The sequence below is a fragment of the Megalops cyprinoides genome, chromosome 14 (genome assembly GCF_013368585.1).
Source record: "Megalops cyprinoides isolate fMegCyp1 chromosome 14, fMegCyp1.pri, whole genome shotgun sequence".
Classification (NCBI taxonomy): domain Eukaryota; kingdom Metazoa; phylum Chordata; class Actinopteri; order Elopiformes; family Megalopidae; genus Megalops; species Megalops cyprinoides.
Window position 1 is genome coordinate 8,455,365 of NC_050596.1, and position 26,184 is coordinate 8,481,548.

The following is a 26,184-nucleotide window of genomic DNA, read 5'->3' on the forward strand; positions in this document are numbered from 1 at the left end:
CTCTGAATCACACAAGGGCTCAGCCCTGAAAATGAATCTCCCGATATCTCTCTGAATCACACTGGGACTCAGCCCTGAAAATGGATCTCCTGATCTTCTCCTCCTCTGAGAATGGAACGATCTGGGATGTGGAGGATAAGCTGAGGAGTCAGATGTGCTCACAGTGCTGCTGTGTTCCCTGAGAGACAGGGCCCTGCTGGAGAGCAGGCCAGACAGCAGTCATCCCCACCCCATCTGCACCCCACACCCCTCTCTCTGAACTGTCACACACTTATAAGCCTATAAACAGAGTGCCAAATAATGTAAGAATATCAGACACGTTCTATAGGGAGAGAAAGTCCACTTAATGTTCCCAAGGAGTGACCACCGTTCTCTGGGATTCTGCATATTGTGCATTGCTATTTCATGGAAATGTATGGAGATTTATTCCATAGTCATCAAAATGCTTTCAATGTGCGAGCACCAGTCTTTGCAAACTGTACATTCAGATGAATAAGTTATGGGATGGGGAGTTTAGTGTTTGCTAAGTATGGTAGGAAACATAGTTCTGAATTTGTTTTATGGTCTCAAAGGGCCAATGCGCACAGAGAGATAAGCAACCCTGAGCAGTGGTCCAGGGACATCCGCAGTATATTAGCATTGCCTCGTTTACTGAACAACCAGTTCATGATAATGCATGACATAATGCATAAACATGCCTCAGCAAAATTTTTAAAGTGTGCACTGTTGAATATTACAAGGCATCAACTACAGGGGCTATGTGTGCAACTTTGAGGTACCTAGGATGACCAACAAAATGGCCTGCTGTCAGACACTGTCTGTGAGAGCAGGCTGAGATTTCATCTATTGTCTGTGAGAGCAGGCTGAGATTTCATCTATTGTCTGTGAGAGAGAGGCTGAGATTCCAGACACTGTCTGTGAGAGCAGGCTGAGATTTCATCTATTGTCTGTGAGGGAGAGGCTGGGATTCCAGATACTGTCTGTGACAGTAGGCTGAGATTTCAGACACCGTTTGTGAGAGAGGACTGAGACTTCAGATACTGTCTGTGAGAAAGGGCTGAGAGTTCAGACACTGTTGGTGAAAGTTGGCTTAGATTTTATCTATTGTCTGTGAGAGAGGGCTGGGATTTATAATACTGTCTGTGAGAGAGGGGTGAGATTTCAGATTCTGTCCGTGAGAGAGGGCTGAGATTTATGATACTGTCTGTGGGAGAAGGCTGGGATTTGAGATATGTCTGTGAGAGAGGGCTTGGAAGCAGGGGCAGGAAAAGATGACATCTCAGATGCACACGGTCTCTATTATCCAGGAACACCTGCTGCCTCTCACCATGACCGCAACAGGCTGATGATCTGGCTGCTGATAGGCTGTACTGGCAGAGACTGGTCACCTGACCTCAAGCAGCAGGAATCTGCCTGCCTACCTAGCTAGCTATCACAGTTGTGTCATGACAGTGGTTTCTGTAAAGCCTTTATCTCATTACTGAACTCAGCTCCCCGGGTGTGATCGGTATGTCGGCGGCAGTGTGTTAAGGGCAAACAGACCTTTAAAAGCGTCACCCTTCAAGGGAGCCGCATTGAACACAGCGCTGTGTGGAGTTAAAGCCGCCACTCCCACCCCTGCATGGCCCCAGGGAGGAGGAACGACCGCCGTGTGAGGATTTCCTGCACAGTTGACCTTGAGCAGCGCCGCTAACAGCAGGCCCTCTCTGCGCTCCGCTGCGCTGGCCTTGCTGCGTCTTCAGGAGCGCTGTCTGAAATTCCCACTCTACTGTCATTTGTATTGTGATGGATTTCTGTGTCTTTCAGACATGTGGGGGAGATTCGTTTCCCACAATGCACTCTGTTCAGGGCCTGCAGTCCTGTGCTACAGGTCATTTACTAAACCATCTCGCCTAGAGGGGAAGGATGTTTTTTAGTGAGTATTGCGCCCGTGAGCCAAGCAGGACCGTGCGTTGATCCATTTCTGTGAGTCAGACCCGCAGAGTGGGTGCGTCTCGCTGGAACTGCAGGCGTGGGCTCTGTGGGGTGTCCTCAATCCTTCTCATTTTACTGAGCGTCTCATTCACCGAGAGGCAGACACAGTCATCACCACAGCTATGTGAGGGAAGCTATACTGAAGTTTGGCCAGACAAGATGCCTGCATATTTGGTGAACAGTAAGGCAAGTCTGAGCTCCAGCTAGTTTATTGTGACTGGAAAGGGAAGCAAATCATGTCAACTGTGTACCGGCTTGCTTGGGCTTTGGTAACATTCCGGCATGTGTTGTCACAGATATGAACACCTCCAAAAGCCTACCTTTCCCTCACTTGTGTGTCACTGAAGTGTGACAGAACATGGCCTGGTTATTATCATTAAAATAAATCATTTGGCAGTGCCTGTTGTTAAACCAATGGAGAGTGGACAATTATCTGACGTGAGAATAAGGATGAATGGTGTATTAGTTGGTAGCCTAATTATGTACCATAAGTAAGTGTTTACTTCAGATGCCCAAACCGTGTAATTGGATGAAGCACTACGATCTTCATTCTCCCTGCAATAATACTGTGCCTGCTGTTTGCAGTAAGACCAGGGGTGGCAGACAGTTAGGGAGCTTAGATGCCCCAAAGTAGTCTGCATTGGCCCCCTGTGTTGGGGCTGTCTGCAGATGCACCTCTTCTTATATGGTGGAATCTTCGGTAGATTGTGCTTGGCTGAGTATTCACCCCGCTACCTCTTTACAGAGTTCTGAGTGTTGTGGTCATGCCAGGTTGAACTGCTATGTGCTTCTGTTCCAAATCATATTTTGAATACATTTATCGATAGCAGATTGTTTGTGGGTGGAACCAAATGCCTTCTGGGATAGGTTCCATATGCATATTAATGACAACAATGTATTCAAGACAGTATAAGTTTAAAATAAATAAATATAAAACATTTAATTAAATTTAATTAAAAATTACATTTAAGTTATTGGTTTTTCAGTAGGTACAATACGGGTCAGAAACACAGCATAGAGATCACCTTTATATTAGAGTTAAAATTATAGCTACATTCAAACATGGGAGGCTTGCTCTTATTAATACAGATCAGATCAGTTAGTGGGGCAGAGATTTTGACTGTGGATTTGAGCATGTATTGGTTAAGTCTGATGTGGATGCAGAGAGGAAAAGTTAGACTACCTCACACACTCAAATCACAGCGCCACAGAACTGCACGTGTTATCAGGTCATATGAGTGTCCCAGCATTCAGTGCAGCACTCAGCCACCAGATGGTGCTGTTCCCCATGGCTGAGATGCAGGGCAGATTAGGCATGGGTGTTTCCGCTGGTTTCAATGCAGCAGCGAATAACTGCTTATCTCCAAGCCTAGGGGCAAGCCTGTATGGTCTCCATTGTTCTTTTTTTCTGATGAATCATATTTTAATTATCATATCATCAATCATATTTTAACTGTTTATCAATTACAAGAAGACTCAAGCTCAGGGCATCTCTCCAAGCTGTGAGCTTCTTTCCCTTGCTGTTGTTGAGTTCATTGTGGGGGCGCTCAGGTGGAGGTGTTGCCGGGGGGGAGGGGGGGCAAGTCTGAAATGTATGATGCTTCAGAAAAGGGGTCTTTGTCTCTGGGTATTTATTTGCATAATTCTTCTGTTTGTATCTTCTTTGGTGTAAAAGCTTGACACCCTGAGTCGCAGAGACATGGAATCACAGATACATTGAGCAAGTGAGGTAGCACAGCACTGACTCCTGCTCACACCCTCACACCCTCACACACACACACACACACACACACACACACACACACACACACACACACACACACACACACACACTCTCTTTCTCTCCCTCTTACGTTCCCCTGTTTCTCTCCCTGCAGTGCAGCCCCATATCACCCAGCTGCAGAATGTGACGGCAAAGGAGGGCAGCACGGCCATCATCTCCTGCACTGCTGAGGGGGAGCCCATCCCGGAAATCTCCTGGAGGAGAGCCAGTGATGGACGCACCTTTGGAGACGGGGACAAGGTCTCACCCAAATCACACTACTACACACAACGTACACATACTTCTGTACACAGCTTACACATACTGTTACACACAATGTACACATACTTCTATTCACATTGTACAGATAATGCTACGTACATTACACATCTACACATACTGTTAAACTACACAGACATAACTATTATACTATGCTACAATTACATGTGATATATGTGCACCTGTACTATGTAATACACTGCAGCCCTATAGAACACCTGTACTGTATAACACACTGCAGCTCTACTGTAGACCTGTACTGTATAACACACTGCAGCTCTACTGTAGACCTGTACTGTATAACACACTGCAGCCCTATGAAACACCTGTATTGTATAACACACTGCAGCCCTATGAAACACCTGTACTGTATAACATACTGCAGTCCTATGAAACACCTGTACTGTATAACATACTGCAGCCCTATGAAACACCTGTACTGTATAACATACTGCAGCTCTACTGTAGACCTGTACTGTATAACATGCTGCAGCCCTATGAAACACCTGTATTGTATAACACACTGCAGTCCTATGAAACACCTGTACTGTATAACGCACTGCAGGCCTATGGAACACCTGTACTGTATAACACACTGTAGCCCTATGAAACACCTGTATTGTATAACACACTGCAGCCCTATGAAACACCTGTACTGTATAACACACTGCAGCCATACTGTAGACCTGTATTGGATAGCATGGACAGATGAGGCATTCAGGAACAGGGTGCAGGTGTGGCTCAAGGGGGCAGACAGCAGCTGGCTCAGACACACAGGCTCTGCATAACTGCATTACCCTGTCAGAGAAAGGCCAAATCTGGACAGAGCTTATTACAGCAACATTCACAGCCTGACTAATTAAGGACGGGAGCTCATTAGTCTGACTCCGGCTTCTGTTGTTCAAAGTAGCGACGGAAAGGTCAACCAGCATAATTAAAGGACTGGTTTTAACCAAGGACATTTTAGCAATGTACTCCATGAGGTATAGAACATTGCTTCGCCAAGCCAATCTATCTTAAAACAAAATATCCCCAAAATATTCCTGCGGTGGTTAGACATGAACATTGCCGTAATGACATGAGCTGACCGGTAAATCTGTGAAAGCTTACACCTTATGGTAATTAATGGTAATTAATTAATGCTTATGGTAATTAATGAAAATAGAACCAGACCGCTCTGGGTAGTACTTGCAACTGGCCTGCTGTTTTCTGAGTGTTGTGAGAAGGCTGAAAAGTGATCTTTAATTAATCATATGCCGATGGCAAAATGCAGTACACTTAAATCATTACAGCTGCTGTGGAGCAGTGTCTATGAGTCCAACAGTAGTGCAGACAGGAGACTATGGACACCTTTCTGGCCCTCATAACCTCCTTACTGACTATGTGGAAAAAAAAAACAAATGAGGCTGTGTACAGCCTGTGTGCATCTAATCCTATACCAAAATCCTTTTATATTTCACATCGTTCGCCCAATGGAGCTACATGCAATATAAAAGGATTCAGGCATAGGATTAGGTGCCGTACACATACAATGACTACTATTACTATTGAGAAAATTATGTACTGCAGGAAAAATCTGTACCACAAACACAATCCTTATCACGAACAAAATCCACACCACAATTAAAACAGCCTAAACCACAAACAAACCCTATTGCACAAACACAGTCCTTTTATCTTAGAACGAGTCTAGATTACTCAATTACTCTGTACCGCAAGAGCAATCCATCTCTCTTACAGGGATCCTAGCTCATTTGATCGATTACTCCATACCACAAACACAAGGCTTTTCCCTCACCACTCCGATGGAAGTGGATGCCAAGCTGGCTGTCTCTTAATGACGGTGCCTCCGGTGGAAACAAAGAGGGTGTTTTCAGTGCGGTCACCTGACTTTCTCCTGTGGGTGGAGTCTCTGCAGAGTGCGGACGGGCGCGTGAAGGTGCAGGGGCTCCAGGGGAAGTCCATGCTGACCATCAGCGGGGTCGCACTGACGGACAGGGGCCGCTTTGACTGCGAGGCCCTCAGCAGGATCGGCGGCCATCAGAAGAGCATGTACCTCGACATCGAGTGTGAGAAACGTTCGCACACAGACACACACATACACACACATGTGCGCACACACTGAAAAGGCATGGTGTCATTTTGAATTTCCCATATTGACCAGCCAGTGAAGCAGGCCCCGGGTACACTCTATTAATCTAAATGTAAGTCATCACATCTCTTCCTGGATTCTTCAGTGAAGTGTATCAAGGAGATGAGGAAGAGATGCGAGCACAGAGGTAGGCACGGACTTGGAAAATGGAATATCTTTGTTCAATGAAACATTGTCAATGCCACGTGACGTTTAGCAGGAATCCTCTCCCTCTTCAGAACAGGTGTGTTTTTTTGCATGCAATGTAATGCGTATGTAGATGCTTATGTCACATCCTTGAGAAAATTTTTCCTGTGACATGAGGATACCTCTGGAGGAGACAATGTCTTGCTTCCTTAATATGTTTAGAATTGGAATAGTCCTTAAGATGGCGACCAGTTATCGATTTCTGAGTCGTGGAGGGATGGAAATATGTAGGAGCCGAGGAGAAGGCTCAATTTAGCACATCTGCAATACAAACTCAGCAAGTCCCCTAACAGCGCCAATCAGCAGGGCGCTCAAATGATCACTCAAAAACTGATGAGCTTACCCACCAGCAGGGCACTCAAACGATCACTTACACACTGATGAGCTCATTAATTCAGAAATCTTATCAGTGATCATAAAGCAAGTGTGCTGTGATACAAATGGCAGGAGTTAGTTCAGAACACTTGTACATGAGCACTGCCTTAGGACAAGAAGTCCTAACCGTTTAGGAATAAGTCCATGTGTTCATACTGAGCTGGTGTGGCCTGTCAGCTTGACTTGGTTTGGTAAGGAATTGAAATACACACTGTATATGTGTTAGAAAATTAGATTCATTGTGTAAGGGACCACTGTTTTCTTGTCCATACATGTAGCATGTTTCAGATCTATTACTATTTCTCTTGGTTTAGAAATGACAGACTAATGTTGCCGACCAGTCACAGCTTTAAAAGCACGCCCACTTTTCCAACCAATCATGGGTTCGGACACACGCACATTTCTGATCAATTACTGTCTCCTTTGTCTAGACACACCCATCTTTCTGAGCAATCACACCATTTACTACTCATGGGAGGGGAACCCGGTCAACCTCAGCTGTGAAGTCATGGCCAATCCTGCGGCTTTGCTGCTGTGGAGGCGGGACAGGCTGACTGTCTCCACGGAGGGCCCTGGCAACGCACGGGTGTACAGCACCGAGGGACGGTCCCTGCTGGAGGTATGCGCCTCCACTGTGGCACCGAAGGAACATGTCCTCTAGAAATGCTTTTAAAGGTTTTGCCTGAAATACACTGAAGGAGCAGAGTTGCTTCTATCCTACACTGCAGAAGCAATACTGAAGCTTCTACCCAAAAAACACTGAAAAAGTGTCTCTGAAACCCTGCTTCCCAAAACCAGGCTGAATTTACTGAGAGGTCTGTCTAAATTGTGCTGGTGCTGCTGCTAAATCACCTCAGACACAGCTAATGATGTCAGAGGCTGTCTTTTTGTCAAGGATGTGATTCTGTCAAACAAGCCTTTTAAAATTAAACTGTAAATATCACAAATGCCAATTAAGACACAGGCACATTATGTGGACAGCACCTCTCTCCCTTAAATTAAGCAGTTTTGCAGTTAGTACCAGCAGAAGAACCACATTAGAATAAGACACTCTGCTCTGTTATAAAAAGCGGCCACTGATATTTGTTGGGTTTGATGCAGGTTACCCCAATGTCAGAGCAAGATTTTGGACGGTATAACTGCACTGCCATGAACAGCATTGGGACGCGGGTTCAAGAGTTCATCCTGGCTCAGGCAGGTGAGTGAAGGTTCTGTATCTGCCCAGAAGGGTGAAGAGACCAGGGGTATGGTACAGTCCAGCTATAGCACAGTCACAGTGTAAAGGTTGCATTTGTAGTAACCAAATCCAGTTTGTTATAGTACAGTCTACTGTAGAAGTTTCCATGTTACTAAAGCAGAGTAAGGTACATTATGGCACAGAGCAGTTTTTATTCAGCTCTGTGAAACATTACATTACATGTAATTGCATTCTGCTACATTAATGTAATGTAATGTAACACCTCATACAACATAGTGACATTTAGCATTTGATTCTGTCTACAAGTGTGCACACAAATACACACATGCACACAATTATGAAACATGTAAAACAATTCCATTGACGTAGACGCAGCTGTCTGTCAGGTCAGCCAAATCTGTGACATTTCCACAGACATGCTATAGCTGGGTTTCAGAAAGCGTTTCCATAGAAAAGTGATTGAACGTCTCTTCATGTTGCCCAACTCCAGACGTGATTGTAGTTTGGCTCGGAGCCCAGGCAACTCAAGTAAATGTAGGTGCTTTTAGTCATTATGACACCTTTTTCTATAAATCACAAGCTTCGTTTATCATGAATAGCCCACAGTAGAAAATAAATGGACATTCTATACTCCTAGCCTGATCTGCATGTAATTGGCATCAATCCATAATATGGCAGGGAGCAAACATACAAATCAATGTGCAGCGCCTACACTTAATTATGGACAATTAAATAAATCACTTCATATTCCTTCATACACACGGCGTCAGGAAGACTGTGACGTGCTGTAAAGCATTAAATTATTGTCATCCAGAGCAATTTGCAAAGGTTACAGTGTTATCTGTTCATACAGCTGGATATTTACTGCAGCAAGTACCTTGCCTAAGAGTACAACAGCAGTGCTCTTGCAGGGAATTGAACTGGCAACCTTTTAGTTACTAGCACTGCTTCTTATTACTACACCACACCTCCATCAGCTTCAGAGGCCCAGCCACGATCTTGGAACTCATGACCTCAGAGGAACATCCAGCCACGTATACACAGTTATCCCTGACGCCTTCCATGCAGTGGAAATTAGGAGAACAATACTGTGTGTTCTACCACACTCTCTGGCCAAGAATACCCTACAAAGTCTTGACAAATACTGAGGGAAGAGTGGATGTGCCTACGAGGCTGTTAGAGCCATGTAGGATGAACAATAAGCAACAGACAGGACATCTGTGTTTGGGTGGACCCATGTTTTTCCTGTTGTATCTCTCAGAAAAGGAAGGTGTCCTGATTTCACATTTCCGCTGTTGCTCTGTCTTCTCACGGCTCCGTTGTAAGAAGTAACAGCTATATTTCACCCATCTCTAACAGTACAAATCAGTGTAATGCTTGCCTACCACAGTCTCAATTAAAGAATGTGGTGAATGCCATGTTTTTCCTTTTCCTTAGCACAATAAAGATGTTCTGCTACCCATTTCTCTTGCATTGAAAAACGGGATTCACTCTGATTTATGGAACCACACAGTAGGAGAGTAAAATGCTTTTTGATGCTTATGGGTATTGGTAGGGGAGCCACAAATCTGGAAAGCACTGGAGCTCTCATGGGACTTTGGGACCAAAGATTTGCTCTCCTTTCATTGTTTTTGTAACACTTGTAACACACTGGTTTGGGTAGAGTTTGTCATTGTATTACTGCATGCTTCTAGCGAAGTAAACAAGTAAATTGTTGGTTGAGGAGGGGCTTTTTATGGCACAGAGGCGCCTGCATTGTTGTAGTGCGTTACATGTTGGCTACGGACAATGAGCACATAAAGCGGACTCTAGACATCAAGCAGGCAGCTGGGCCAAATACTTGGGACACATGTTTGGCATCTAGCACACAACATTGCTAAGCTCTGTTCAGAAGCAGGGGGCACTGGGATAATACTTCCTGATATGTCCTCAACAACACCATGTTTGTGTGTTTGTTTGTGTGTGTGGGTGTGTGTGTATCTAAACTATAATTAATAGATTAATATATGCAATAAAGCAGTAAGTGAGTCTGAGACGCTGAACAAACACCATCTGTTGGGCAAACTACCAGATTAATTGTCCCAAAAGCACCCCATTCTGATTTTAATGTCAATAAGGAAGCTGATTAGGAAGTGAGCCAGGACATCCCAGCAAGCCGTGTCCGGGCCCCTCTGACCTCTGATCTGGTGCTTTTGACGTAATGAATTAAGATGCCCCCCCCCCCCCCCCCCCCCCACAGCCCATCGGATCCCCAAGTTCCTCCCACTTCTGTGATGTATGAGTGTTTTTGACATATTCATCAGACTTTAACTCTTTTAACTGTGACTCCCTGCAAAGATACATTAAAACGGTGCATTTCCTACTGCAGATACCGGTCTTTACCATCAGATAAACTGGAGTTTGCATCAGTAAGGATGCTACCATGACAGATCACTGAGGCCTTACAGAGATTTCCTTCTATATTTTTCGGTGTCGCTCGTCTCAGGGGGTTATGCGCAGAATCTGTAAAAGTGTGAAATCTTCTACAGCCCCACTGACATTTAAATGGACCAACAGCAGCCAAAAACAAGTGGGAGGTGAAGGTACTGCAGGTGGATCCAGTCATGTGAGACCGGAATTAGCAGCTTGGAAATACAACACTGCTCCACAAAACAGGGCTCAATAAATCTACTCTCACAGACGCTTGTGTAAAACACGCCGTTCCTGACTGCCAGAAAATGAGATTGTTTTGCAGCTCCTGCTTAGACCAGCACTGTAGTGGCAGTGAATGGGGCCCTCTTTCTCACCGTGTTGCTTTTTGATGATGCTGTCTCTTCAGGACAGAAGCAGTCCCTTTGATTAGCTCAACCCAGGGGGCTCAGCCTGATAAAACTATTTTTGGGGGACTTGTTTGTTTAATATGCAGGCTGTAAATGGGCTTTGTATTCTTGAGTGTGTGTGTGTGTTTGTGTGTATATGTTGGTATTACTTGTATGTTCTGAAACTGTTGACACTGATGGCAAAGGCTGCATCTTCATGGCTGTCTGTTCTTCTACTCCAGATGTGCCCTCTAACCCCTACGCCGTGCGCATCGGCTCCGTGTCCCAGCGTGTCGCCACGGTTACCTTTATGAAGCCCGACTCCCACGGCGGGGTCCCCATCAGTTACTACCTGGTCAGATACAGGGACACCAGCTCCCAGCATTGGAGCAATGTCCAATCACACGGAGTCGAGAGTGAGTGTCGTGTCTAAGACATCGCTATCGTGATCTTCATCAGAACCCTCATCATTATCATCATCGACATCATCATCATCATCTGCAGCAGCATCTTCGCCAGCACCATCATCATCAGCAGCTTCATCATCTTCACCACCCTCATCCTGATCATCAACATCATTATTGTCATCGTCACGATCATCATTGTCATCACCATCATCACTATCATCATTATCATTAAAGATGACTTTAAATCTTAGGCATGTTTATTGTAGCAATGTACAGATCCGGTATGGGGTGACTTACTCATCTTACATTTCATGCTATCCATCGATACAGCTGCGTATTTACTGAAGTGTATCAGGTAAATCACTTCACCTTAGGGTTCAACGGGAGCCTGCAAACCTCTTATTACAAATAAGTTGTAATCATGCCTCTGTACCACTTACAGTATGTGTTACCCAGTTTATAAAGAAGGAGGTTTACAACTACAGACCTCCAAATCCAGCTAATGAACCTCATCCAGCTTGGACCCCAATGAGCCAGTTCTTTTTCTGACCCTCCTGCAGCCTGTCAAGAGGTGTCACAGGTCCGGACGGGCTGCAGCTACAACCCCTGTTAGGGTCTGCCCTTTCCTCAGGTGAAAATAATGACACAGAGACTATGTGCCCAGCAGTCTTTTAGCTCTGTTCCGGTTCACTGCTCTCCAGTAGCTCTCAGTCTGCAGAGAGGAGTCCGCTGTAATGTATTCCAGGTTTCTCCCTCGTCTCCACGGCCCTGCTGTAAAGGGCCTTCCCAGTCTGCCCCTGTTTGAATCAGGCCCTAAAGTGCAATGCATCAGGGAACCAGCATGCATTGCAATCTCACCTTAAACAAATGATAAAAGTCATTAAGTACATTTCAATAGCTTTCCATTCCACCCCCCACCTTCTTTTACCACAGAAATGCAGTCCCATAAATTTGAAGCATTTCCTTGCTGAGTTGTTCATTTATAAGAGGTGTGTGTCCGTGTGCAAATAAAAGAATCCGGACTGTGCACTCTGTGTAGTCACAACAAATACATCCACCTTCATGTGACCTGCTTTGGCCCAGGCGTCATGTAGGAGAGTTTGGAGGAAGTGGTCCTGACCCGGGCCGTGGCGCACCTGGCAAATACGCGTATGTGACACAGAGGTGTGCCACGTTCTGGTGTGGTGCAAACCATACAGGTGTGCGTGGCACAAGAGAGAGAGAAAAAAGAATGAGAGCAAGAGAAACACTGACTGACAGAGAGAGGAGAAGAGGCAGGAAGGGAGAGGGACTGAAAGAGTTAACCTTTTCCGCATCTGCTTTTGATGTCTCACAGTAAACATAGGCTGCCCGCCAGTCGCCGTTTCTCTCACCATTTTCGGTTTGCCGTGAACCGTGTGGAACATTTACTTTGCGAGGCAGACTCACTCGCTGTTGCGAAACAATGCTGATTCACAAGAAACCATTTCAGGTATCAGGGGCTTGAGGTGTCTTGTTACAGCTACATGTTCAACGATGTTTTGTTAAATGGATTTCAAGGTACTATTAAAAAACTGGTCGGTTATAAGTGTGTTGTTTTGCATTCATTTTACGCTTTTAAAAAGCTACTCTCTATCGTTTAATTTGCAGCAGCTTTGAAACCTTTGACCAGGTTCAGCTAAAAAAAAAAAACTGCCTAGCTTTGAACAGAGGTCCCTTTGGGTTTTCTGCTTAATGGAACACAACACTCCAGAAATGGAGGATTGGCTTATTTTCTGTTTATGCAGAAATTGCTGATTAGTACTAAATTGTCTCTGATGAATATTTATGAACTCTTTTGAAGGCTTTTATGGATAAAATATTGTGTCGGCTGGCAGAGAGAGAATGCATGCATTAGAACAGAGTGTTTTTTTCTTTCCATATGGAAAAAAAAAACCTGCCGATAAAAGTATTGATATTGTGTAGTACTTTAATATTTCCCAGGCCTTTCAGCCTCTTTAAATAGCTTTGATTATGAGCTGGAAATTTCACCGCTTCACTGTTTGCAGTGTAAGGGCTCCTAGTTGTCTAATACCATATTTGCCAAACATGTTGCTGTCCCAATTTATAATAGCCAAATATATTTAGATGATTAATTTTAGCAGACATTATACACACACACACACACACACACACACGCACACGGGAGCCCTCACACTGCAAACTCAACATAAAGTGCTTTGCTCACACTGTTAATAGTATATTATAGTGTTATTTACTTGTCAGTAAGGGCAGTTAATGTGGAGATGTTTGTGCTAATGACTGAAGTGAAGGCTAGGGAAATTCTCACTATGCTGTTCCTTACAGATGATTTGGTACAGCATTTAATTAAACGAAATGAAAGGCCTATTTTCACGTTTGGAAATTATGTCAAAATGCAAATTCTTGAGCATTCCATGGCTTCTCCAGAGGTATTGTAATGCACACTTCATCTTCCATCTAACGTTGTGTCCATCTCCTTTGCTCTAAATTGCTGAAAGCGTCAGTCATTGCACTCCTAGGTACAACTTTTTGGTTCATGATAAATTTCATCAGCTTGAAATTTCATACTGTTCCACAGTGTTTTAAGCAACTAAATCAAGACCATCTGTCTTTCAGTGGTGTCACTGTGCGTGTTTGCCCAGTCTGAAGTTCTTTGTGTCTGTGCTAACACTGTGTGTGTCTATGTAAGCTGTGTGTGTGTGTGTGTGTGTGTGTGTGTGTGTGTGATTGTGTGTGTGTGTGCTGACCCGCTGTCTCTCTTTACAGCGATGGTGCTCCTCACCAGTCTGGAGCCCAACACCACGTATGAGGTGCAGGTTGCCGCCGTCAACGGGAAAGGCCAGGGGGAGTTCAGCCACGTGGAGAGCTTCCAGACCCTGCCCATCCGTAAGTGTCAGCTTGTCCTCATCGTCAGCAGGAGAGGGTCCTTACCTCTGCCTGTGAGAGAGTGCTGTGAAAGTTAAACATGCTAAAGCATGCAGCAGAATTTAAACTGACGGAGTTAGTTGAATAACATAGTAGACACTGATGTGTGAGACAATATCATTGCCCTGCCCCCCAGGAGAGCCCAGTCCCCCCACGGTGCACGGTCAGAGGGGTGTGGGGAAGGCCTACAGACTCGGCCTGGTGAGGCAGGATGATGGCGGGATGCCTATCGTGGAGTACATCATAAAATACAAGACGGTAAGCTTGGTCAGGACATCATATCCACCTCCTCAGGTTCCAAATACAAGGACCTCATCATCACATTTTCACACGCAGTTTTATCTCACCTCATTTCCACTCACAAAACACAGGCACACTTCCTCCCAGTGAACATGACGCTCACTATCAGTGGTGTCAGCTGTGCTGTTGCATGAGAGGGAACCCACGTCTGGAGTAATGGATGTGGTCGTGCAGATGCAGGGATTACTCCGGAGGAGTCTCTGCTTGTATGCTACTTCATGTGAAACGGCATGTACTGTCACCGCCCAGGATGTGGTAAACAAAGGGATAAACAGTTTAAATCCACACATTCGGAAATGTGAAATCCAGCCTAAGGATGAAATGCACACCTGCAGTGCTCCTCACACAGTTACATGCCTCTCTGCACCATAACTAAGGTCAGTGAATCCACAAATACTGTATTCCACACACAGAAACATACCTCTATGCACCACAGTTTTGGATTTTCACCTGCAACCTTTCTGAGAAGTGAGTTTTTAGAATGCGTTCATGTGTATGTATGTGTATGCATGTGCACACACGCACCCCTGTGTGTGTGTGCGTGTGTGCGTGTGTGTGTGTGTGTGTGTGTGTGTGTGAAACCCTGTAACTCTTTGTGTATGTGTGTTTAATCCTGTAACCCTGTGTGTGAGTGTGTATATGTGTAGCCCTCTAACTCTATGTGTGTGTAACCCTGTGTGTGAGTGTGTATGTGTGTAGCCCTGTAACCCTATGCGTGTGTGTGTGTTTCTCCAGGAGAGGGAAGAGCAGTGGATGACTAAGCTGGTTCCTGGGGGGAATGACTTTGTTCTGCTGCAGCCCCTCCAGTGGAACACACGCTATGAGGTGGAGATCACAGCCAGGAACGTCAAGGGCCTGTCTGTCCCAACCTACTACCAGTTCTCCATGCCACAGAGGCCAGATATCACAGGTATGAGCAGGTCAACACTGTTTTGTACCAGCTCCTTTCTCTCTCTCTGTGATTGTACACTTTACTGTGTAATGTGCAACCTGGGGTGTGGGTGGTGGTTGTGCCCTTTGGGATCAGGGTTAGTTCAGAGTTCAGGACAGGCAACAGGTAAAGGTCATGATTGATGACTGCTATGTGGATTGTGTTTAGCGATGTTAATGTCCTGTGTACATGTTAACTGGGTTATCTGGATTATGATTACTACTAGTCTTAATTGTGGGTTGAAGTCTAGGAGATGCTACAGTATAATTTACCACAGAAGTCAAGAAAAACGTTAATGCATGAAGTAAGAGTGTGAGTCAGACAAAACAGAAATTTATTAAGCCATATCTTAAGTTAAAAGCTCAAAATAGGTTAAAAGATGGCAAGTGTCAACCTTAACTAATCATTCATCATTCAGTTCTGGGTGGAGCAGAGTGTTCTTTCTGCCTCCTGTTCCTCAGTGCCAACATGAGAGTATTACTTCTACCACCTCAGGCCCATCCTTAAGTTGCTCCCTGTGAGAAACCAAAAATGCTCATGTCTGCCCCCTGCTGGCCTCTGTGTGAAGCGCTGCCCATGATGTGTGCAAGTGACCTCTCCCAAGACGACACTGACTGGCACGCAGATCATGAGTACGGTATACTGAGTGTGAAGTTTGCCACAAGTAAACAGACATGGTAGACATGGTAGCTTTCGTTTAGTACGTGACAGTGGCCCGTGATGTTATTCTTTGTTGGATGTTAAAAAAAGGCAGAATTCTGGTCCAAAAGTAAGAGCAGGTGTTTATTTCAGGTTGCGAGTTGTAGCGATGTCTTTTGAACTGAGTAAGTGTTTTTTTTTTGCATGTCCCTGTGATGGCTTTTTGTTAGCAGTTGGTTATAGTAGGTGTATCACACAGCATTCTCCCTATCACAGCTCCATTAATTTGTCTATTCTTATCCAATAAATTAAAATCAAGCAACAACCCTTGACCCAGAGCAGCTTTGATCATCAGTGGGATCTTCAGTGTGCTTCAATAATGCTTCGGTCTGTTTACGACTGATTTCCACAAACTGCTGTTCAAATGGAAAGCAATACTGAGGAGGGGCATGTTTAAACAAGTGTATTCGACTATCTGCTGTCACTTTCAACAGATTAGTGGCCAATGGCCAGAGAATTAGGCATATGAATTCTTTTAACTGGAATCACAGGTTAGAAGTGCCGCTGTTTGTCTTCAGAATGTCATTCATTCATCATCCACACAATCATAATTACATGCATCAACATATAATTATCCTTACCCAGCGTGACCAACATAGTTCTCACCAGGTGGATGTTTACTGAACAACTTTAGATTAAGTGCATTTTGCTCAGGGATGCAGAGGTTATATATCTGTGTGTATGTGTATGTGTGTGTGTCTGTCTGTGTAGTCGTTCTCTCTTGTTAATCAGTTGGTGTTTGTGGTTTTCTTCCTTTAGGATTTGTACATTCCCATTGCTCCGTGTCTCTAATTCCCCCTCCATGCATAATTCATCTCTTTCTGTCATGTCACAAACTGCTGCCGTTAATTTTGCCACAGAATTCCCCGTTCTGTCCTTGTGAACTAAACTTGAAAACATTGCTGATTGCGGCGTTGCCCTTGTCTCCTTCATAACTGTCTTTCTTTCATAAACCGTGACCTTCTCCCACATCGTTGTCACGCTTTTCTGGATTGCTGTCTGCAGTTTTTTTCCACCCAAATTACTTGATGTGTACTATGGTGCTCTTTGTCTTGGTCTAAATCCTTGGCTCCTCTCATCCTTCACTCTTCCTCTCTCCTCCTCTCTGCACCTTCTCCTCATCTCCTCCTTTCTTTTTATCTCATGCTTCTTTGCTTAGCACATTGTTTGCCTTGATGACATCCCCACATCCTTGTACCTTTGACCTCATCTTAATTGAACCTGTTTCTTTTTCAGGCGGTTGCATATTAACTTCTTTTTAAATTATTAATGTCAGTTTTAATATCATACTTCGTGTCAGCATAAAAGAAAAATCAGCTGAGCAAGCCCAAATCACAGCTCGTCTGTACGCTATAAATGCTTACATTGATTACTCACAGTGCTGTTAGCATTCATATCGTCTTCTCATTGCTTTAGATTTAGAGTCAGGTGTGTGACACTTCAAATTGGAGTGGTACAGAAGTGCAGGAGATGAGTTTCCAAGCATGCCTTTGCACTGGTTTCCAGTACCCTGCTTATCCAACAACCCCCAGCAACTGTGAAACAACCCAGCAGGCTTCAGGTCTGCCGCATCTACTGTCTTACTACTTCCCAGCCCCAAATCAACAAACATCATACCTGAATAAATGCTGAAGGGATATAACCACAGTAAATGTGAATGTACCTTTAGAGAGCCAATGGAGAGACCAATAGAGTATCTGAGACTGCATGAATGGGTCTGATGCACAGCCTTGTAGGGCCTGTAAACGGCCTCACTCTGGATAATAGGGTCAAACTCTATCCCCCTTTTAAAGCTACAAAGTGCACCGTAATGATGTTACAGCATCTTAAGCCAGCCATAGGAATGACAGAACTATAGATAAGAAATTAGATTTGAAATCCTGTGGTATCATGTCAATATAAATGTGTGTGTGTGTGTGTGTGTGTGTGTGTGTGTATGTGCCTGCGTGTGTGTTTGTTTGTGTGTGTGTGTGTGTGTGTGTGTGTGTGTGTGTGTGTGTGTGTGTGAGTGTATGTGTGCCTGTGTGTGTTTGTGTGTTTGTGTGCGTGCGTATGTGTGCGTGTGTGTGTGCATGTGTGCATGTGTATGCGTGTGTGTATGTATGTATGTGCCTGTGTGTGTGTATGTGCCTGCGTGTGTGTGTGCATGTGTACACGTGTGTGTATGTATGTATGTGCCTGTGTGTGTGTGTATGTGCCTGCGTGTGTGTGTGTAATTGCCTGCGTGTGTGTGTGTGTGTGTCTGTACATGTGGGTGTGTGTGTGCAGGTGCATTGGTCTTTAAGGTGGATTAGCACCTCTTTGTTCGTGCCAGAGTCAGACCATGAAAGGCCCCTTTTTAAATTTTGGGCTTATGAGGAGAGGGTTTGAAGTGCAGCATGTCTCACTATCCAGGGGGTTAGATGTAAGTCTCATTATCCAATCAGTCTGTTAGCTGCGCTTCAATCTTTACGCTTAACACTGGGTGAATTTCGTCACCCATGTATGGAGCTGTAGGATGTCATGCTAATCAGATGCTAAATACAGCTGTTATGGGTGAATAAGTGAATATGAATGCAAATAAAGAAGTGAGAGAGCCGGGCACACACCCAGCTGACACTACAGCAATGACAGCTGATTGGAGGATCAGACACACACACACACACACACACGCATACACACACACACACACACACACACACACGCACACACGCACACACACACACACACACACACACACACACACACACAAACAAGCAGTCATTCACCTGTTTTTCATTAGTATTTGTGCTCAGAGGAGTTCCGAGCCTGTTCTGTAGGTTACACTCATACAAACAGGTATGGGGCAATGGCTTCTTACACTTCAGCTACACAATGGGTAATATGTCAGATGGTCAGGTGGAGATTCTTTTATGAGTTTATTATATGAGGAGAGCTGAGTACTTTAACTAAATCCTTCTCATCACATCAACAAAAAAAAACCTGCTGTGAGTTTTTAAGTGAAGTGGGCAAATTCACCTCAATGCTTTTATGCTGTTTTTTTTCACCTGACAGACACCTGCTCTGTGAAGATTGAGTGTTATTTCATTGTTTGTTGTTACTGTAGGTCATGAAAGGTTGCGCAAGCTTTTCTGAGCTCTTCCAGAGTTGCCTCTTTAATAGAGTTACAGGAAGGGGGCGTGAGTCTGTGGCTCCAGGGAATGTGCCTTTATTGGAAACTTGTTTACGCTAACTGCAGTCTCCTATACCTGTGGTGAACTGAAATACTAAAGTCAATACTGGTCAATTTGGGCCTCGTCCTATCAGTTTACTGGCAGCAAGGATGTTACAGCTTTCAACAGGACAATAGATTAGAAGCACATTCTCATGACATTAACTGCAGTTTGAAACCGTGACCCCAACAAGCAGGTGTGTAGGTATTTTAGACCCATATTGCCAGGTGTGTAGAGCATTTTGTCTGGTATGGGCAGGTGAATATGGAACTTTGACTGGTATCAGGTGTGTATGGAGCTATAACTGGTTTGAGCAGGTGTGTAGGTAGCTTTGACTGGTATCAGGTGTGTAGGGAGCTTTGACTGGTATCAGGTGTGTAGGGAGCTTTGACTTGTGGGTAAGTGTGTAGGGAGCTTTGGCTGATATGGGCAGGTTGGCTGAAAAATACCTTTTAATCTATTGTTGCTATTTATGGTGCCTAAATGGCAAAATGAAAGGATTCATGAAAGGGTTTCTGACAGCATTTTTTCAGGGTTTTCTTCTTTGCTACAAAAGAGAATATGGATGATTGATTATTTACGAGATCGCATTGACTTTGCAGAAAGAGACCAATTCATCTCACCCTGAAAGGGGGTAATGTGTTTACTCAGCTCAGAGCTATGACTCATATTTGTTTTTAAAAAATGCAGAAAGATTAACCAATAAAGGGGTGCCTTTGGCAAATAGAATTATCGATCAAACACCATGTGGTTGGCCTTGTCAGTATCAGAACACAGCATTAAAATGTGAAGTTTTCATATGAACTTTTTAATTGAAATACCTTGCCTTGGGCTGGTTTTGTTCCGCAATGTGTGTCTTTTGATTTTATCTAAAGGTTTTGCAGTGAGTCCCTGTTAAATTTCAAATGTGAATCTGGCATTCTTTGATTCAGCTCGTATTTGCTTACATGGTCATTTAATACCACTAGTGTTGCATGTATGCATTTATTTGTGTGAGCATGAATGTTTGTATGGGTGTGTGTATGTCTGTGCATGTGTATGTGTGTGTGTTTATGTGTACATGTGCATGTGTGCACATATGTGTACACAGGTTTATAAGTGTGTGTGTGTGTGTGGGTGTGTGTATGCGTGTATATATGGATGGTTGCAAATATAGAGTGTGTGTGTGTGTGTGTGACTGAGCAGCCCTGTTCATCCCAGTTGTGGAGAGGCCTAGAAAAGGACCTTCCTGGATGCGAAACTGTACCTATCATGGCATTCTTCCATGTGGTCAAAACACAGGAAAAAAGAAAGTATCTCTAACATGGACGTGAAATCTAAAAACAATACTGGACTCCAATCATGACAGCCACAATCCCCAACAAACAGGTGTGCTTATAGCTGCAGAACTCCAGCATTACAGCATTTAGTACCCTAGATCACTGCTTCCCTAAGTGAGGCAAGGCTCTTTAATGAGGGATCATTCAAGGACGAGGGGCAGGGCTACACATTCCTCTGGAACTGGCTTTGCAATGAGTCTCCTGCCCAATCTCACAGAGAAACCTCTAGATGAAAATGAAAGGCCTATGTCATTGCACGTCCCCTTGGCAAAAGGTCAGAAGGCTGCTGCCTTTCCCCCTACCCAATAGAAAAGGAGCTGAAGGACTGCTTTTGCTAGTCACTACAGGAGGCCCTGTGCCATGTTCTCAGGAGCAACAAGATCCTTGCAGGCAATTTTAATGCCGAGGTGGGGGAAAACATGCACATTTTTTTGGAACAGTAGAAGAGGCAAGTAAACACAAGCAGCATCAGATTGCAGAGCCTGTGTGCAGAACACCTGACCATCACAATTACCTTGTTTCAACAGAGGAATAAACATAGATAATCCTGGATGCACGATCCAAGCGTTAGCATCTGACTGCTCCATTAAGGACACCTGGCTCACACAAGCAATGAGAGGAGCAGAATCCCCAGCAAGCCACCACACGATCACCACCAAACACTCCATGCAAATGCGCCGAACCTGCGTGACAAGAGAAACGCAACAACAGAACAAGGCACCGTGCCTGGCTGTCGATTCCGGACGGGTGATTCTCAAAATTACACATAACCTCACATAAACCTCTGCTAAGTGCTGGGAATACCGTCAGTGAAAAGGGAACCTCCTTAAGGGCAATGCAATGCTTTATGAGGCAGCACCCAATCCCTTGGCTACAGAGGCAAGAAGCACCAGGACTGGGTGGACGAAAACCAACCGTAGTTGCACAGGTAATATGCTTAAGGCTCACAATGCCTCAATAACCCCTCATCTGAAGCAATCAAAAAACAATGGCAAATGCTATGATTAGAAGGGAAGTCGACTCTGTTAGGTTCTACTTTGTGGAATGGACAGTCAGGTGAATAAGATGAGACTGGTCTTGCAGAGACCAGGAGCTAAAGTTACGCACACAAACAGCGCCCGAACCAAGACTGCCTGGGCTCAGATGAGCACTCACAGAAATACCTAGGTGTCATTAGGCCACACCTCCACAGTTGTTGATTGCTTTCAGACAGACTGGCCTACAAACATTGATATGTTCATGACCCTTTGTCCTAGGACAGTTCCTGTGGGCAAATGGGTGTGATGTGCAGTTCCCACAGGCAATTTGGTGTGATCTGCATTGGTATAATGGTAATGCTTCGTTCTGGGACAGTTCCAGATATGTGCTTTTAGACAGATTGTCTAGCTATGATTAAATCTGACATGATTTTGGGCAATTAGGTAAACTCAAAGAGTCTGTATGCACACAGCAGTGATATACATAACTTTTATGAAACAGTGTAGATCATTTATAACTCCAGAAACTGCTGTCTGACACCACTCAAATCTGTTTAATGAGGAGCTCTACCGAAGGAGCAGAGGCACAGTGTGCAAACATCGGCTGAGCACTTTGAGGCCCTACTTAACCAGACAAACCCAACTGCTGCTTCAACAGCACTGGCTGAACAAGAGCTTAGCCTCCTGCTAACTTTCTGTGAAATTTCCCTGGTGATTAAAATCCAGCTGCGATAGTGTCAGCCAAGGCTCTGACAGTTCCCTGGCTGAAATGATCAGATAGGGATGCTGCGCTATGTCTGTACTAGAAAAGAGTTACTCCCTTTTCAGCTTCGACATTTGGAAATAAGAATTCAACCCACAACAGCGGAGCCATTTGAGCATTGCCACAATTTACAAAAACAAAAGGGGACAAATCCAGCAATAGCAGGGGCATCTCAAAATTGTCTGATGTTGGTAAAGTATTGACCATGCTAACTCTGCAGACTGATCCACTACTTCACTGAATATCCACTATTGGAATAGCAGTGTGCCTTCTGTAAGGAGAGAAATGCAGGGACCAATACCAGAACCTGTTCATAGTCTTGACCTGGTCATTGTCCTCTCCAAGGATTGCACTACTAACAGAGGGCTTCTGTGGAACTCCCTCCTCAGATATAACTATTTCTTCCATCTCGTTTGGAGGACTTCAATGCTAGTTGCTCCATCTGGCAGCAGCACTTCTGTGAAGGGCTTCAGCATTTTGAGGAGAGAAAAACACATCAGCAGCACGGAATGTGCCAGAGGACCAAGGCTGTGCCTACTCCGCCAATACCAGACTTTATGCACTCTGTGTCACAAGCAGTGTGCATCATGCATAGGACTCGACAGTCATAAAATTCACCAATAAAACATAAGAGGATGGCATCATCAGATATGGTGGAGAGCCAAGGAGTGTGTGTGTGTGTGTGCGCGTGTGTGTGTGCGTGCGTGTGTGTGTGTGTGTGTGTGTGTGTGTGTGTGTGTGTTTCTGAAGGGTACGTTCCTGGTTTCTACACATGTTCCCTATTTTGCTCCCAGCCCGTGGGGCACAACAGTGACAAATTATAAAAAGCGATGTCATGGTTATTGTTGCCATGGGTACTGATGGATTCTGATCAACTTGGAGGCGATGTAAAGGTGGATGGCACTATAGGCACTGCTTTTGTCCAAGCCAGTGGCAGGTGGTATCCCGGTGATGGTTTCCATGGACATGGTTGTCAAGGGTTGACGGGATGTGCAGGAACAGGGCACGGGGAATGGTGCATTGTGGGTGAAACGGGGTGAGGTGTCACTCTGGACTCTGCCCTGTCTCAGCAGACTCCCTGTTCAACGGGCTGGGCCTGGGCGCGGTGGTGGGGCTGGCCGTGGCTGCTCTCCTGCTGGTGCTGGTGGGCGTGGACGTGGCCTGCTTCTTCCTGCGGCACTGCGGCGTTCTCATGTGCATCACCAGGAAGCTGCGTGGCAAAAAGAAGAGTGCCACCTGCAGCAAGGGCAAGGACCTGGAGGAGGGCAAGGCAGCCTACCTGTGAGTGTCTGCCTATATGAACCCCCCCAGCCACTCACAGTCTTCCAGCCCCCTCCTCCCATAGCCATTCCCCCATATCCATGCACTCTAACCATCCTTCCTCATTCTCCACTGTCCACGTTACCTCTAAACGATCTAAATGTTCGAAACGGTTTTACTAAACTTTTTCCTATTTGTCCTTGTCACATGAACAATAACAGACCCTTCATTCACCTGCGTGTGTGTTTATGTGGTTCTGCTTTGCAGCCAGGCAGGGAGCTCCGTCAGTCCAGGCAGTTTTGGGGAAGTCTGACTATTGGGGCGCTTCTCTCCAAAGTGGGTGGGGCCGCTGCCTTGGGGTTGAATCCCAGGGCAGATTTTCGGGTCACCACTAATGGGGATTGACATTGCCCCAATTCTAATTGCCAGGAAAATTTTAAAGGAGAGAGAAACTGGTACTTTTCCCTGACTCCTTTCTAAACCTAATTTGCTTATACAATGGTTCTGATTAGCAGGGAAAACCCATTTGCCCAAGCGCAGTCACTCAAAGGTTTTCAGATAACAAGCAGTCTGATGTCATCACAGACTGATTGCCATCACTGATGTTCCCGCTGATGTCACTACTCTTCCACTGCTGTCACCACAGTCCCATGTAACGTGGCACAGTGCTATCCCGTGGCCTCAAGGAGAAGATGATACCTGTGCTCCGGCCTGGGCTGAGGGTTTCTAACGCCTGCGCTCTGTCGCTGTGTGTGAGCAGGAATGCTGGGTCCAAGGAGCCCATTGTTGAGATGCGAACGGAAGAGGAGAGGATAGCTAACCCGGATGATGTGAGCCCAGGGAACGAACCCAATGAGACCACACCCCTCACAGAACCAGAGTAAGACCTGCCTCCAGCGAGCACTGCAGCGTCAGGGAGTCAGTGGGTGGCCCTACGTGATGTTAGGAATTGGGCGGGGCTTAAATACGCATTATCAAAGAGTGAGGGGTGGGGTTAAGACCTGGCACGTTAGAGAGTAGCGCGGGGCTAAGTGATGCAGTGTCATAGATGAATGAGGGGGCAGGGCTAAGCACAGCAGTGGAAGAGGTTGAGGGGAGGGGCTAAACTGTGCATGCAAAGGAGCAGGACGCAGTGATGTAACTGTAACTACAGGGAAGCTCCCTGTCATGTTCAGCAGGCAGGGCTGATAAAAGCAATTTGGCATGGTCGAGGTACTGTAGAACAAGTGATTTCCTCCGAGAGCTTTCTGTTGTGATGAGATGTTGATCTCTGGGCACAGTTCACAGATACTGGGAGCTAAATAAATGATCACGCATTCCTTTAGAAAAGGAGATGACTAATATCAGGACTCGCACTGTGACACTTTGTTGGCAATTTCATCTCAATGTCAGCAGCTAAGCATAATGTCTTGTCCAGTAAATGTCAACATTAATCTCTGGCCATGCACTGTTTCCATACCATCCATGTGCCTTCCCTTAGAAGCAGGTTGAAGCTGGTATTGACACGCCTGGTAAAGGTGCGAAAGCTAGTCTTACACGTTTCTCTAGCTGTGACTTTAGCTGTGAATTTTTTTTCTGTCCACAGGAAGCTACCACTGAAAGAGGAGAATGGCAAAGACTCCCTGAAGACAGAGGCCATCGAGATCAAAATCCACGGCGACAGCAGCGTCCAGTCGAGGAACGAGGACAGCAAAGCATAATGAAGGGAACTTTCAGCGCACGTGAACATTCAGAGCGAGCTACCCATGACCAAAACTAAGAGAAAAAAAAAGAGGATAAAAATTGTTAAAAACAATCATCACTACGTTAGGGCACCTCTGAGGCAGATTGTAAATATGACTTGAGAAAAGACCACACACAGATATTCGTGAAAAATGGGAATTGTTGGTTTCGAAGATGCCACCAGTTGATGTCAGCTGCTTCTCAGTGATTTGTCTTTTCTTTTTTGTTTTTCTTCAGTCGTGTGTTTCTTCTCCTCATTCTCCGAGGCTCTCAGTGTCCCCAATAGAGAGGGCCTCTCATGGGGGACCATACCGCCATCACACCCTGTGCACTGCAGGGGGCACCATCACAGCTTTCTGAGCCAGGAAGTGACTAAATCTTTGTACAGCCCCCGTGTGTCCTGTCATGTCAGAGGGGGTACACTTTGCTCCTCTACATCTTGCAGTGGTATACTACGTGATTTGCTCACTCTGTTCATGATGTATGCTGTGATGTCACTGTGCTAAGTGTGTACGCTGTGATGTCACTGGTATGTCATGACCTGTGAGAGTGCAAGCTGTAGTGATGTCATGACTTGAGAGTGCATATGCTGCAGTTATGTCATAGAGCGTGAGTCTGCATACCGTAGTGATGTCACAACGATGACAGAGATGGGCGTGGCCTCATGCTGCTGTCCTGGTGGTATTCCCAGGCTGTTTATTGCCATCAGGAGATTTAACCTGAAAGTTCAGCATGTTGCTTTTATTTTGATTTAAAACATATGTCAGTATGATACAGTACACTGTAAAAGAGTATTTGTACTTTTGCTCTCCTGGGTGCCATCTTTAATTTTTTCCTGCCTATGAATATGTACAATCACACAATCATTTAAAATGATTTAGATGAATATGATAATTAATGTAAAGCGGTTACATGAAGATTAAGACTTCAGTGGCCAATCTACTGCAATAGCGCCTGTTCTTATTC

The 26,184-nt window shown here is 45.1% G+C and overlaps 1 protein-coding gene across 6 annotated transcripts in view; it reads left to right on the forward strand.

Annotated features, from left to right (window-relative positions):
- Positions 1-26,169, forward strand: part of LOC118789380 (neural cell adhesion molecule 2-like) — a 168,058-nt gene extending 141,889 nt beyond the window's left edge. The window contains exons 8-18 of one of the 6 annotated variants that reach the window (XM_036545772.1): positions 3,852-3,997; positions 5,925-6,084; positions 7,160-7,347; positions 7,830-7,926; positions 10,967-11,140; positions 13,898-14,017; positions 14,193-14,314; positions 15,092-15,266; positions 23,307-23,517; positions 24,257-24,376; positions 25,082-26,169. In XM_036545772.1, coding sequence (XP_036401665.1) covers positions 3,852-3,997; positions 5,925-6,084; positions 7,160-7,347; positions 7,830-7,926; positions 10,967-11,140; positions 13,898-14,017; positions 14,193-14,314; positions 15,092-15,266; positions 23,307-23,517; positions 24,257-24,376; positions 25,082-25,196 — 1,628 coding nt within the window. In that variant the 3' untranslated portion in view covers positions 25,197-26,169. The remainder of the gene's footprint in view (positions 1-3,851; positions 3,998-5,924; positions 6,085-7,159; positions 7,348-7,829; positions 7,927-10,966; positions 11,141-13,897; positions 14,018-14,192; positions 14,315-15,091; positions 15,267-23,306; positions 23,518-24,256; positions 24,377-25,081) is intronic. The other 5 variants (XM_036545773.1, XM_036545774.1, XM_036545775.1 and 2 more) reach the window with 5 other exon arrangements.
- Positions 26,170-26,184: the final 15 nt, after the last annotated feature.